The 14,272-nt window shown below is 41.0% G+C and overlaps 1 protein-coding gene across 10 annotated transcripts in view; it reads left to right on the top strand.

The window, feature by feature from the left end:
- Positions 1 to 14,272, top strand: part of LZTS2 (leucine zipper tumor suppressor 2) — a 67,754-nt gene that overhangs the window by 50,930 nt on the left and 2,552 nt on the right. For 9 of the 10 annotated variants that reach the window (XM_026704669.2, XM_087932828.1, XM_087932826.1 and 6 more), the window contains 3 exons: positions 9,750 to 10,160; positions 11,049 to 11,639; positions 13,450 to 13,719. In XM_026704669.2, coding sequence (XP_026560454.2) covers positions 9,750 to 10,160; positions 11,049 to 11,639; positions 13,450 to 13,719 — 1,272 coding nt within the window. Of the gene's footprint in view, positions 1 to 1,772; positions 1,820 to 9,749; positions 10,161 to 11,048; positions 11,640 to 13,449; positions 13,720 to 14,272 lie in introns of those variants that run through there. The other variant, XM_087932833.1, reaches the window with a different exon arrangement.

Genomic DNA, 14,272 nt, shown 5'->3' on the forward strand with positions numbered 1-14,272 from the left:
AGTAGCAAGTGTGAGATGGAGAGGCCAGGTTTCCTTCAAAACATAAATGTGGAAAATGTTTCTCTGAAATTTACCAATAAATGTTTTTTTTCTCAGTTGTAAATTCAGTTTTATCCAGATTAGATTATTATAACATGTTTCATTTGGGTTTGCTTTTAAATCTAGAAACGATAGTTAACACAACAGGAAGAATGCTTGTCGGTGGTAGAATCTTTTCAAAACCATTAATATTTACTGTTTCCTGTAGCAGGGAATATACTATTATGCAGCCAGAAAGCCCATCAAGATTTCTGTATTTTTTTATCAGTTTATGTCAGTTATGTATATGCATGAAATTAAATTTAGTTTTTTGGCTATGCTTCTAGCAGAAGGATTTTGCAATAGCTTTGATATGTGGTCATTGTGGGTAGCCTCACATTTTTTATACTTCTGCAGCTTTTCTGGATTACTTTTGTGATATTATTATGTTTATATTATTACTGCCTCTTGAGTATTTCCTAATTACATACAACAGTTGCCATAGAAAAAGTTTTGAGAAAAATTGTGGCTTTTAAAAAAATAAAATCCAGTCTTAACTAATGCCATGCTGATTAGGGATGATGGAGCTGTAGTCTGATTCACTCCCTTGAAGGCCATTGAGTAAGATTAACCGATTTGTGCCAACTGTAGGCAGTTGTTTATTGGGAGACGAAGGCTCCACAGATAACTAAGGTAATATTATGTAATCCTGATCTTCTTTTCAAGATCTGGTGCCCCTGTGGTCACCCATTCAGGCTATCAGATTGTGATCTGCCTTGGGTAGTTTTCTGAGGGCCTATTCTAAGTTCAGAGTTTCAGACCGTATTGTTTATACCATCTGGTTTGTGACTGAGCTGTTTTTCCAAGGGGATTTAGCCACAACCAAAGGAAAACGTTGGCAGCAGTGCTGTCCTTTTCAAAGCATGCTTATAGGAACTAGAAAGTTATTATGCTGCATCAGACTGAGAACAGAAATTATTGGTTGTACCAGATTAATGAATGTGGAATACATGTATGTGAATTGGTGTACATATTAAGTGTGAGACATTTTCCTCCTTGATAGGCTACTGCGCACAAAAGGTCTTAGGTTCATTCGCTGACATTTCTAGTTAAAAGGATGACATAGCGGTTGATAGAAAGGTCATTGTCTGAAACCCTGGGGAGCTGCTAGTGATCAGAGTAGACAGAGCTTGGCCAGATGGACAAGCCCTCTGCCCTGTATTCCAGTTCTTCACGTGCAGTCGCAGTATGACAAATTTAATCAGGAAAGCTAATTAGAATTAAGTACACCTGAGTTTCTCTTCTCAACCTTTAGAATAAAATATATGGACTAAGATAGTGGTTACATTTTTGGTTTCTCTGTTTCTAATCTCAGCACCCCCAAAACTATTCCTCAGTTCTCAGCATACCCCAAATGAATGATGAGGACTTGATCAGTTTTTTCTTGATTTTCATGTGTGAGTGAACAATTTGCTGTGGGTGATGATAAAGCAGAAAACTGCTTTCTCATCTTTTTCTTGGGGGGGGGGGGTTGATTTTAATTTAGCTGTTTATTTGGCCAGACTGAATGGCTTAATCCTTATGTGGCACGCTCAATGTGACTTTTCTTAAGTCATATTTATTTGTTTATAAAATTTATTGGCTGCCCATCTTACCACAAGGTAGTTCTTGGGGTAAGGAAGTAGGACCCCTCCCTTAGGTACTGATCCTATGAAGAACCTCAGATCTATAAAACTGCATATCCAGCCACTTGGACATGAGATGCTTTGGTATTTGAACATAAGAAGACCCTCCCGAGACAGTACATACTGCTTTTATGCTTTAATAGTGTGTTTTTTTCTGTGTAACCAAGATATAACTAGTATACAAGTAGTCCTTAACTTACAACTAGAATTGAGCCCCAAATTTATGTTGCTAAGTGAGACATTTGCTCAGTGAATTTTGCCCCATTTTGCTACCTTTCTTGCCACAGTTAAGTGCCACAGTCTGCCGTTGTTAAGTTAGCAACACGGTTGTTAAGTGAGTCTGGCTCCCCCTTGACTTTGCTTGTCAGAGGATTGCAAAAGGTGATCGCATGACCCCAGGACACTGCAGCTGTCATAAATATGTAACAATGGCCACACATCTGACTTGATCATATGACTGCAGGTCATAAATGTGAAAACAGCCATAAGTCACTTTTTTCAGTACTGTTGTAACTTTGAACAGTCACTAAATGAACTGTTGTAAGTAAAGGACTACTGTATTTTAAAATTAAATCAAGTAATTGTGAGAGAGTGACTTTGGCCCTGATTAGTTCAGATTAGATAGATTAGCTCCTTGTCATCCTTCAGTATGTATTTTTTTATTTTATTTATTTATTTGATTTGTCAATCACTTACAAGACAATAGATATAAGTATAAACATGAGTGAAAATACAAGAAATAGGTACAAATGAATGAGGACAAGAGGACAGGGACGGGAGGTAGGATGGTGCACTTATGCATAATCATCAGTTTGTTCTGTTCATTGAAATAAGACTTTAAGATAATTCTCTTCAGTTCTGTTATAATTGTACCCTCCTATTCACCAAACAATAAAGAATCAAGCCTACCATTATCTACAAATACAAAGTTATATCCCAACTCCTGTGGATGACCTCCCTGTAAGGTTTCTACATATATGAAGTTGCCACTTTGTTATCACTGTCTAATGCTGATTGGTAAGTACATTGGCCTACTTTCTCAGTCACCATTGCTTGGTGTGTAGCAAGTCTCTGGACTTCTAAAATCTGGACAATAACTAAAAGTAACAAATAAAAACAACTTCCTTTTCTGCCATCTTGGACTTTGCAGCTGGATGTGTCAATCTTAGAGCTGCTACAGATCCCTTTTCCCTTTAGAAAAGTAATGAATTTGTGATAGACAAAGGGAATTATTTTAAAGCGTGATAAGTCAATTGGTAAATTGAATAATAGAATTGGATAATCTCTTATGATCCCAATTATATTTTTAAAGAAGCAGTCCCTCTCTAAAAGAGATCACATCACCAGGCTTTCTATCTCATTGCTCAGATCTTAAGTTCTGCCCACTTAATAGTTATAGATTGTTTTGCGATATGTAAGAACAAAATCTTTCATTTGGTTGAGACTCACTGATAAAAAATCTGTTCTGTCCTGAATACTCAATTTGCTACTCTGTAAAAATGTACACCTCCTCAAATTCAGTTGTTTATTGTTGACGTCTTTCTGATAGTGCCCAGAACAGAAAAATTACTCTTCTGCTGAGTTTTTGCAGTCTAATTTAACTGATTTAAGTGCAGTTCTCTCTCTGTTTTTGCTTCCTCTCTCCCCCCTACCTCTCTACTTATGGTCACGCTAGATTGTTTCCTCTGACTTTTCAATTTTGAATTCTTCTGATTTCACATTACTGATTTCAAACTTAAGCCACCGTGATATCATGTACATTATGATGTTATTATGCAAATGACATAGATTATTTGACTCACATGAATTACTTTGAGGTGCAATTGATGCATAATATATACTTCACCTCATTTGAATGATGACATCATGATGCACATGGTATCATTTCTGCCTACAGACATCTGTGAACCTGGACAAATTGCATTTGGACCTTTATTTCCACCAGCTCAAAGCTTTGATCCAATCATGTATTCGCTTTGTCAAAATTGACTGTCCATGGGTCTTTTTGTGAGATCTCTAGTGTAGTGCCTGGGGTACCAATGTGCCTACAAATACCACTCTTTGCCTCACTCTATTTGGTAATACTTTAAACATTAAAAATAAATTTAAAAAGGAGAAGCTGGTATTCTGTCAATGCTGATAGCGAAGTGTTACTACCACTTTAAAATGCCTTGGTCAGGCCACACTTGGAATACTGCATCCAGTTTTGGTCACCAAAATGTAAAAAAGATGTTGAGACTCTAGAAAGATTGCTGAGAAGAGCAATAAAGATGATTAGGGGACTGGGGGCTAAAACATATAAAGAGCTGTTGCTGGAATTGGGTATGTCTAGTTTAATGAAAATAAGAAAAATAAGAAAATAACATGATAGCAGTGTTCCAATATCTAAGGGGCTGCCACAAGAAGAGAGCAGTAGTCCCAATCTTTCTGGCTTGGCAGCCTGATGCAAGATGGGGGAAGGGAGGATAGTTCTGTGTGAGTGGCAGGCCTGGCCATGCGCACGTGCACAGCTCCATTTGCACAAGCATCAGTTCCCACCACTCACACAAGTGGAGCTGTGTGTGTGAGTGCAAGTGCCCACTATTCATGCACACAGCTCCATTTGTGTGAGTGGCAGGTTCTTGCGAAGCTCCACTTGCAAGTGCTCGCCGTTCGCATGGCCCAGTTCTGAACCAGCCAGAGCTGGCTAGTGGGCCAGGGCCTGGGGATTGGGGACCCCTGCTCCAGAGTACCTGAAGGCAGGACAAGAAGCAGTGGATGGAAACTAATCAAGGAGAGAACCAATTTAGAACGAAGGAGAAATTTCTTGAGAGTTAGAACAATTAATCAGTGGAACAACGTGCCTCCAGAAGTTGTAGGTCAGGGGTCTCAAACCGGAGCGTGCAGGCTGAATGTGTCACACACAGGCCACGCCCACCCCAGCTCTGTGAATGGGAAAAACGTCTTGAAAGGTTGCATGACGGCAATGTGACACAGCAAGTTTGACACCTATATTGTAGGTGTTCCATCACTGGAAATTTTTAAGAAGAGACAACCATTTGACTGAAAAGGTATAAGGTTTCCTGCTTGAGGAGGGACTTGGACGAAGACCTCCGACTCCCTTATTTCGTTATTCTGTTAATATTCTGGGTCTACTAAGTAGTATCATCAGGTACATCTACGAGTAGAATTGGAAAACATGAAGTTGCTGCCAGTGAGTACAAAAAATACTGAACAGAACAGAATTATTCAACTTCAGGCAACTTGTAGATCTAGCCTAAGAAGTGACTGTGCTAGCTAGGAATTATGTGAGCTACAGCCCAGAATATCCTGATAGTATGAGATTACAGTCCAGGAGGATTCCCTCCTAATGTTTCTAGAGGAAGAGCTATACTTGGGTTTTGGTGGCAGAAATATCAAAACATGCTTATATCATGTACTGGGCAAAGTAGTTTGTTATGGCATAAGCTTTTGATGGATCACAGCCCACTTTATCTTCTGCATAGTTAATAGCAGAAGATAGAAATGTACTCACAGCTGTGGGTGAGGATGAGGGCGAGGGCAGAAAGGAATAAGGAAAGGAGAGATGATACAGAAAAGGGGAATAATATAGAAATAATTGCTAATAGCAATAGCACTTAGACTTATATACTTCTTTACAGTGCTTTACAGTGCCTCTCTAAGCCGTTTACAGAGTCAGCATATTGCCCCAACAATCTGCTCATTTTACCCACCTCAGAAGGATGAAAGGCTGAGTCAACCTTGAGCCTGGTGAGATTTGAACGGCCAAATTGCAGGTAGCTGGCAGTCAGCAGAAGTAGTACTGCACTCTTAACTACTGTGCCACTGAGGCTCAATGATGAAGCAAACGTCTAGGATTGGTGAACCGAATAATTGTAGTACAAGAAGAAAACTTGGTCTGTGTTTGATCTGTGAGAAATAGTGATAATTGAATGAATTGGGTTTTTTAAATTTATTTTTTCTTATCCAGCAGCATCAGTCAACATGGTTGGGAATGGTCAGAAATAATAATTCACAATATTGAGTGGGACTCCCTATTGGAATCATGGATCATTGATGCATTCAGGACCTAATTTAATCTGATTTTACATATTGTCCTTGCATTTGTGATATTAAAGCTTGTGTAACGTGACTCTGTATCACACATTAGTTTTTGCTTGAGGATCAGTAGCAGTGTGGCCATTATTCCTTCTCTTCTGTAATTTGTGTCCAGTATTCATGTCTTGTCAAGTTTCTAACCATATTTGGGGAGGATTACTGTATCAGAAATACAAACTGTTCACTTTTTGTTCCCTCCAGAATTGATGGTTGCCTTAGTCCAGTGATGGCTACCCTTTCCATCCTCGCATGAGCATTTCTGTGCATGTCCGTGTGACCCCCCCATGTGTGTTTATGCGTGTGCATCTCCTGCACATGCCCCACCCCCCGCACATGCACGGCAGCTACCCAACGATCAGCTGGTGGGTGGGTGGCACACGTGTCTGAGCCATGGACCTGCTCTGGGGCAACGGCTCGTGTGCCGACAGAGACGGCTCTGCATGCCACTTCTAGCACGCATGCCATAGGTTCGCCATCCACGGCCTTAGTCTAAAGTATAGATAGTCCTTCTCCTTGCTTTAAAATCAAGAACAAGAGTTTTCACTTTAATCCTCCCAGTCAAACTGCAATGAACTCTTAAGCCCTTTTACCCTGGGGATAATTGGAGGAGCCTGTCTTTCATTAGAGAGCAGAGAAGCAAATGTTTGGAGGAGGAAAGAGAGAGAAGCATAGACAAAATATTAAATCAGAGGTCATCGTTTCTTCCTCTCTTCAGCCTCCCTTTGCAGATGTGTTGTTTTTGCAGTGCTAGTGGCATCCAGCTCTGCCCAAAATGGAACTGAGCAAGGGCTGGTCTAGTGCCTAAGGTTAAAATAAATGCGAGTTAGTTCCACTTCATGATCCTGAACTGCCAGCAGGAGCAGGAGAGACGGGCGTTTTCTATTTAAAGCACAGCACGGAGGGCAGGTTATAAAAAGGAAATCTGTTTTGTAGGCAGCAGCAAAGGGAGGCGGAGGCCAAGTTGGCAGAAACGGAGAGGGGGGAGCTGCTCCTGTTGTTGCTGCTTGGACTCCCCCCACTCCCCCCCCCAACTCTCCTTTGTTGCTGGCAAAGCATGGAAAACCCTCCTGGAATCCTCCTCGGATTTATCACCCCAGACAAGTAATTTTGCAGGTCCTGAATGGATAAAGTGCCTCCTAAAGTGCTTCACATTAAGGGAGAAGGCTCTTGCAGAAAGCACAAGTGGTATTCTGGGATGGATTTACAAAAACCGTTTTATGTAACGTTTTTGGTCCATGATTTTATTTTTATTTTTTTGGGTTAAGTGGAAATGCTTCTGATCCCTGTGAGACTTGAACAACTGCAGAAGGAAAAATGCTTGTAAACACTTCACAGCGCCAAAGCAGGTGGACAACAGACGCTCAGATTTTCTTGGAGGCATACAAATCTATTATTACAATTCCCCCTACCAGCCTTTATATTTAGGAGAGGCAGCTGGAATAAACCATCTCCGTGTAGGTAGAGGTCATCCACATTAACCCCCAGAGCTTGAACGACCAGGAGAGGCTGATCTTTTTTTCCAGATGAGCATATTTTGGGCTATTGCTATTTCCCCTGGTAGGTGACATTATGCTCCTCTGAAATAAAAGTCTGAGGGAGGAAACCCCTGCCCCCTCCTCCCAAGATGTCTAGAAAGAAGCAGGTTTAAAACGCTCTGCAAATGATAGCTGATCTTATTCTATTCCTGCCACTTGGGTATGTGTGCAAAAGGTCTCTGCGTCTGAATGATTTGTGTGTGTAGATGTGCGTATGTGCTGTGACGCATGAATAGAAGCTTCACTGTGGCTGAATAATTGTGAAGTCGGCAATGAAACATTAGATTAATTATGCCGAATCTTTCCAATTTAGATGTTGTGCATGCACGTACGCACACTTACATAGAAACTCATGTTCAGCATCTGTTTAGGACAGCGCTGAATAGAAACGAAATTAGACTTGAGGCATTTTCAGCAAAACAAAACAAAACCACCCACTCCTCCCACTCAAACACCTTATCCCAGTAAAATTGAGTTTTCATATAAACACAGCATCTGCGTAAAAACTCCAGGGCATGAGAAGTATGGGAAATTTTGCAAACAACAGAGTCTCTTAAGATCTGATGCTTTATTTAGCAAGTCTGCCTGAATCAAAGGAAGAAGGGGAAAAAAACCTATCCTACCATTGCCATCCATGGAAAGTAGGCTTTAATATCATTTCCTGGCCCCCTTAATCTGCCCTTTGATGTTTTTTTGGCTGGATTCATGTAACATGCTAAACTTAATATAACAAAGTACAGTTGTTGTATTGGCATAGTATGCTAAGTTGGTACGTCCAAATAAGCAATCCATATTATGGTTTAATTAGGGCTATCATAACTATTATAACTGAGTTGTAGATACCCTTATGACCACAAAATGCCAGTAAAGGCACATCTTATAATGTGCTGAACCATAAATTACCCAATCTTGGTTTAGTCTAATTTAGAATGTTTATTTTTTTTTATCCTACTTTTTCTCCAAAAGTTAAGGACAGTCCATACATAACACTCTGTTGTCCAGTTCCCCTTTCCAAACAACATTGTGCAGTAGTTAGACTGGCCCAAAGTCTCCTAGCTTTCTGTGAGTGACACCAGCCTCTGCATAACAGTTGAATCAAATAGATGGATCACTAATGTCTCCTGTGTGAATGAGATGTAAACTATGCAAAGTCGTCTGTTCTTTATCTTATTCTTTGCTTTGCTTTTCTTTCCACTTGTTGTTGAGGTTTTCCATTCTCCCAAAGCTGCTGCTTTCATCTTCGTCCATTTAGCCTTTTTAACAGACCTTTCCAATGACCCGTAGTCTGGTAGAGCTTGGAGCTGGAAACTAATAAACAACTTTATGGAGTCCAAGGCCTGACTTGTGTTGTCCTTAACAGAGGATAGGTCTGGGAATTGGACCCTGAGTCAGAAGATTGAGCTCTGTCCCCCACCTCTCTTGACACAGCAGGAGCGTGAATCTCTTTGGTATCTCTTCTGCTGATATCATTTTCATTTCCATAAAACACATGCTTATGTGGCAAGGACAGAGGAAAGACATGCACTGTTTTATATATGGGAAATTGAATTAATGTTGGGAGGGTTAGTCAGGCTCCTGTGTTCTCTCCCCCTCTCCCTCCCTGCGTGCGTGCATGTGTGTGTGTGTGTGTGTGTGTGTGTGTGTGTGAAGGGGAAGGAAGGTAGAAGTTGCATTGCCTACAGTTGTCCAGTGGCAATTGGTGAAAGAATGTTCCTCTCAAATCTCTTGTCCTTTGTTTCCTTTTGAAGAACCAAATTTCTATGACTTAAGACTACAGTATAGTAATAATATTGAGAAATGTTATTCAACTGATTTATTTTAGCATGGTAGGAGGCAGAAACTGGCAGTACAGTTCTTCAATAAATCTGTATATCCATCAGTTACTGGTATTTTTTTTTGCCCAAGTTTTTTTCCATTAAGATCAGCCTCTAAATATGACTGACAATAATACATTACATTGAAGTGGGACAAGAAAAGTGAGGGTCTTGACTTCAGCTACAGTTAGTATATTATGTTCCCTTGCAATTTGATAGCTCTTTAAACTTTTAATTACTTAGGTAACAGAAAATAAATATTTTTGCCAATCATCCAAGTCATAAACAGAATCATAATTCCAAACAACTGCCTTCGATATAGTTTAAAAGTAGCTGGGAATCAGACAGCATACTAGACTAAGAAAGAAATGGGGTTGGGTCATTTGTTAATATGTTGTATGATCCAGGTCAACACATTCAGGTAAAGTATTTCTTTAGGCATAATTTTTATTATATGAACCCATCCTCCCAGAACGTAAGTCTCAGTCCAGATTTACAGAAATTCAGATTTTTATGCATTTCATTAAAATAGCCAAAACACAAAGTAATCTGTTTTTAGTGCCTGTCCTCAGTTTATATATATATTTTCTTTCTTTAAGATCACCTGCAAAGGCTCTACTGTGACCATCATGGCCACAGTGCAGACCTTGCCTTTCTCCATTGAATCTGCCACTGAAGGCGCTTCCCAACTGTGTGCTAGTGCCAGCTCATCCCCTGCAGACATGGGAAGTGTCAGTAGCCTTATTTCAGGCCGGCCTTGCCATAAGGCCACATCTGAGTTTGGTGCTTTCCCCCTGCGTGGAAATGCTGGCTCCCAAGAGCTTCTGTGCCATGGACTCCCTACCAAGAAGAGCAGCTATGCTTATGGCAATGAAGAAGATTGGGCTGAAGCTGTATCCCCCATCAGCCCCTGTAGTGATGCAGAAGACCTGCAGGATGACAAGCCACGGAGTAGCATCCTCCGTGGACCACCTCCCAAATTGGTCCCTGTTTCAGGGAAACTTGAGAAGGTAAGAAAAGGCAATGACCATTAGATCTTTCAGTCTACTCTAGATCAGAGATAGGCTATCTTGATGACTAGGCTCTGAGAACCTATGCTTGATTTGATTATTATTATTTTTTTGGTGGTAGCCAAGGGAGATGATTTCACCATAGAGCTAGAGTTGGAATTTGGGGCCATTTAATTATTTTTGAGGCTTAGTTCTTCCCACACAAATGAAATGGATAGGTTCAGTTTTTGGCAGACGTATTTATTTCACTTGACTTCTATAAAGTAGTGGAGGAAAACTATGTCATTCTTATTCAATATATGTTCTAAGAATCTTTGTGACATGATCCTGAATGTTTGGGGGGACTGCCCCTCCCCCCCCCAAAAAAAACCTTTGAGGGCTACAGCTTGCTAATTTCTGATCTATATGACAATGAATACAAACTGAACAGTTAAAAAAAATCATAATGCTCCTTCTTCCACCAGTGGACCTGCCAAACTTTTCCTTCACTGTAATTTTGTAGTGAAAGCAGGTGGTTCACCTTTTGAGAAAACATATAAGAGTGTTTTTTGTATCCTCTGCTTCTCTAGCAACATTGGAGTAAGGAAGATCTGCCATCCAGTCCACACTGATTAAAGAATGTTGTGAGTTGTTTCTATCTCTGTTGGCTGTAAGTGGCCAATTGTGATAGCCTTCCTAGGCTGGGAACTGTTCCTAGCCAGATAAAGAAAATGACACACTATCTGAAACAAACCTCCACCAACCTTGTACGAGGATAAATAGGAGCCATCTTTTCCCTGATGAAATGTGGCATTTCTGCTTGAGGCTTATTGAAAGCGTGTTAAGGGGAGAGGGTTTTAGTTCATTTGTCCTTCCTTCATTAAATTCTGCTTTTTTGCTATTTCTCAGAATATAGAAAAGACGCTAATTCGCCCCACAGCCTTCAAGCCAGTTATGCCCAAGAATCGCAACCTCCCACTGCAGAGCCACTTGGTTCTGCGTCCTGGGACTTCGGTGCTCTCTGAGAGCCAATCCAGCCTAGCCCAGCTCTTTGGTGCCAATGCTGTAAGCACTACTGAGAAGCTCAGTTCTTTGAGCTGCCGTACCAGCTCCCACTCCGGGACAATGTCAGACTCTGGGCGTAATTCCCTCTCCAGCCTTCCCACCTACAGCACTGGGGGCAGCCAGCAAATAGAGCCAGTCAGTATCTCCATAGGCCATGCTAATCTTGACAGCCACGGCAGCGGCAGTTCACGCGGTCTTACCGGCCCATCAAATTCAGACAGTGGGCGGTCATCCTCAAGCAAGAGCACGGGATCCCTGAGCGGCCGTGGGCATCCTTCCTCTGACAGTGGCTCCTGTGGGGGGCGGTCCCCTATGCACAATGGCACGGATGAAGCCCTTCTTGTCCATGAACTTGAAGAGAAGCTGAAGGAGCGTGAAGCTGAGCTGCAGCATTTAAGAGAGAGTCTGGATGAGAATGAGGTGGCCATTTGCCAGGTAAGCTGGGGATGGGAATGAAGGTATCTTATTGCTCTTTCTAATTTACAGGGGTGGGAGGGAATGTTCATTTTCTAAAAACTGCTCCTGCAGGAAAGCTGCCCTTATCAGTGACTGGTAGGCAACTTCCATGTAGCAGCTGGTTTAGGGCTGGAACCGGTTGGATTATATTCAATAGCATGCAGGAAATATGAGCTTCCTTAAGGGTCAGGTAGGCCAAGTGCCAGATTTGTTTTTCCCTTATTTTTGGCAGCTTCAGTGGAGAAAAAGGGTGGGTGTTTACAGCACCGAGTGGAATACTGCTGGAAAACAATCAATCCTCTGTAAGGATTAATATAATGTAATTTTCATTACTGTGATTGGTTCCTCCATTATTAGCTGCTTCAACTTTTATTCCTATGGTTTTTCCTCCATATAAATAATTCCTGGAATATATCTTATAATTTTATTATTGTTTATGATATAGGTGGGTAATTTTGGAGTATTTCTGCTGAGATCTAATGTGACCTGAGAATGGTTGCATGTACCTACATACAAAATCTTCTTGCCAATAACCTGTTGTTAAGAAGACCGCTGTTGGGCCATATAAAATGTTCCCTAGTCTAAAATCTTATGTTTTAGTGTGGTCAGCTAGAGGTCAGTGTTATAGCTTTGTTATGTGCTGAATAACTCAGTATGCAAAGAATGCTGCTTCTGTTCTTGGAGGTGACATATTGCCATCGTGACTAATAGTGAAGTGCTTCGTGAATTTGTGTAATTCCCTTTTAAAGTCATGCCAGTTGGTAGCTGTCATCACTTCATTTTGTAATAAAATTCAGTTTAGCTAGGTGCTGTGCAAATAAATATTGGTTCCTGAATTTTCCATTGTTCAGCTTCACTGGTTAATCTCAGAGCGGTGTTAGAAAAGATGTAAAACCAGTTTTCCTTTCCAATTTCTTCACCATACAGAATTGTATATATATCTCTGTCTTTCTTGCTTTTATTTTTAAAATGGCCAAATAGATCTCAATGTTGTAATTTTGTCTTTTTTATAAAGAATTGGTTTCACCCTCTGGATCATGTGGCTGGTGGTTGGGTATTGTTGGGGTTTTTTTTGCACTATTTTCATCTCTGTTTTGATTTCTTTCTCAAACTTTGTTCTCTTCCTGTCTTGAATAACCACTGTGGCACTCTTAGATGTAAAATTATGTCCTCCTTTAATATTTATAGTCCAGGGTCTTCCTTAACAGGCTTCCCACAACTTACTATCTTCCTTAGAACTTAAAAGAGCTTCAGGTATGAAAAGAAGTAACATTGACCTCCTTGTTTGAGGCAACTTTTGAGAAGGAAGATCACAGTTATAGAAAGCCCAGGATACCAAGGGACTACAGGTGGTTCTCAACTTACGACCACAATTGAGTCCAGAGTTTATGTTGTTAATTTTCTTGCTACATTTGTTAAGTGAATCACTGCAGTTGTTAAATTGATAACAAGGTCTTTAAGTGAACCCGGCTTCTCCATTGACTTTGCTTGTCAGAAGGTTGCAAAAGGTGATTGCGTGACCCCAGGACACTGCAACCGTCATAAATATGAACCAGTTGTCAAGCATCCAAATTTTGATCATGTGACCATGGGAACGCTGCAACAGTCATAAGTGTGAAAAATGGTCATAAAGTCTCTTTTATCAGTGCTGTTGTAACTTGGAAGGCTCACTAAATGAACTGTTGTGAGTTGAGGATGGCCTGTATTCTGTGGTGAACTTAAGAATCTAAGGAGTTGGTTATATGTCAGTGCTAGTTTCTAACATTGGTTTCCGCCATCTTCCTTCCAGGTATATGAGGAAAAGCAGAGGCGCTGCGAAGAGGAGATGGAGGAGCTCCGGCAGGGCTTCAGTGCTAAGCTGCAGCAATCGACCCAGAAGGCTCAGCGTAGTCAGCAGGTGTTGCAACTACAGATTTACCAGCTGCAGCAGGAGAAGAAGAAACTCCAGGAGGATTTTGTGCAGCTGCTGGCTGAGCGTGAGCTGCTGGAGCAACGCTGTGCCACCTTTGAGCGGGAACACACCGAGTTGGGCCCCCGCTTGGAAGAGACCAAGTGGGAGGTAAGTGGGAGGGATGTTCTTCCATAGTTTTTGAAGGTCGTGGAACTGAACGTAGGAATGGGGATTCTCATCCTCCCTCCAGCCAGACAATGACAGGTTAGAGAGATTGAGTTTACTTTTCCAGGTGCACCATAGAATTATACTAAACCACCATTTTAAGCGTTTTTGCAAATCGGTCAAAACTAGTATTCCATAGACGTTCTCATACTCTTACACACAATTCACACATTATAATAAGTCATAAAATATGGTTCTATTTTGTATAGATTTTTATCTCTGGCTTATAATTCAGTGTATCATAAGGACCCAGCCAACTGTATTTTACTCAGTTAATTGGGATTAAATGAGCAGCATGGTGGCCTAGTGCTGAAGACGTTGACCTCCCACTCAGAAGGTTGAAAGTTCAATCCTAGGTAGTGACAGACATTTCTCTCCTAGAGCAAAAAGGGAAAAAAAAATCTGTTCCATATAGGTGTAAGGAAGGGCCAGTAAATGCTCAAGCTCCATCCCAACTCTACCCTGAACTAAAGTTGTAAAAAGAAAAAAATTGTAA

This window comes from Pseudonaja textilis, chromosome 4, assembly GCF_049901715.1.
Source record: "Pseudonaja textilis isolate UNSWEBS1 chromosome 4, rPseTex1.2, whole genome shotgun sequence".
In the NCBI taxonomy this organism is placed as follows: domain Eukaryota; kingdom Metazoa; phylum Chordata; class Lepidosauria; order Squamata; family Elapidae; genus Pseudonaja; species Pseudonaja textilis.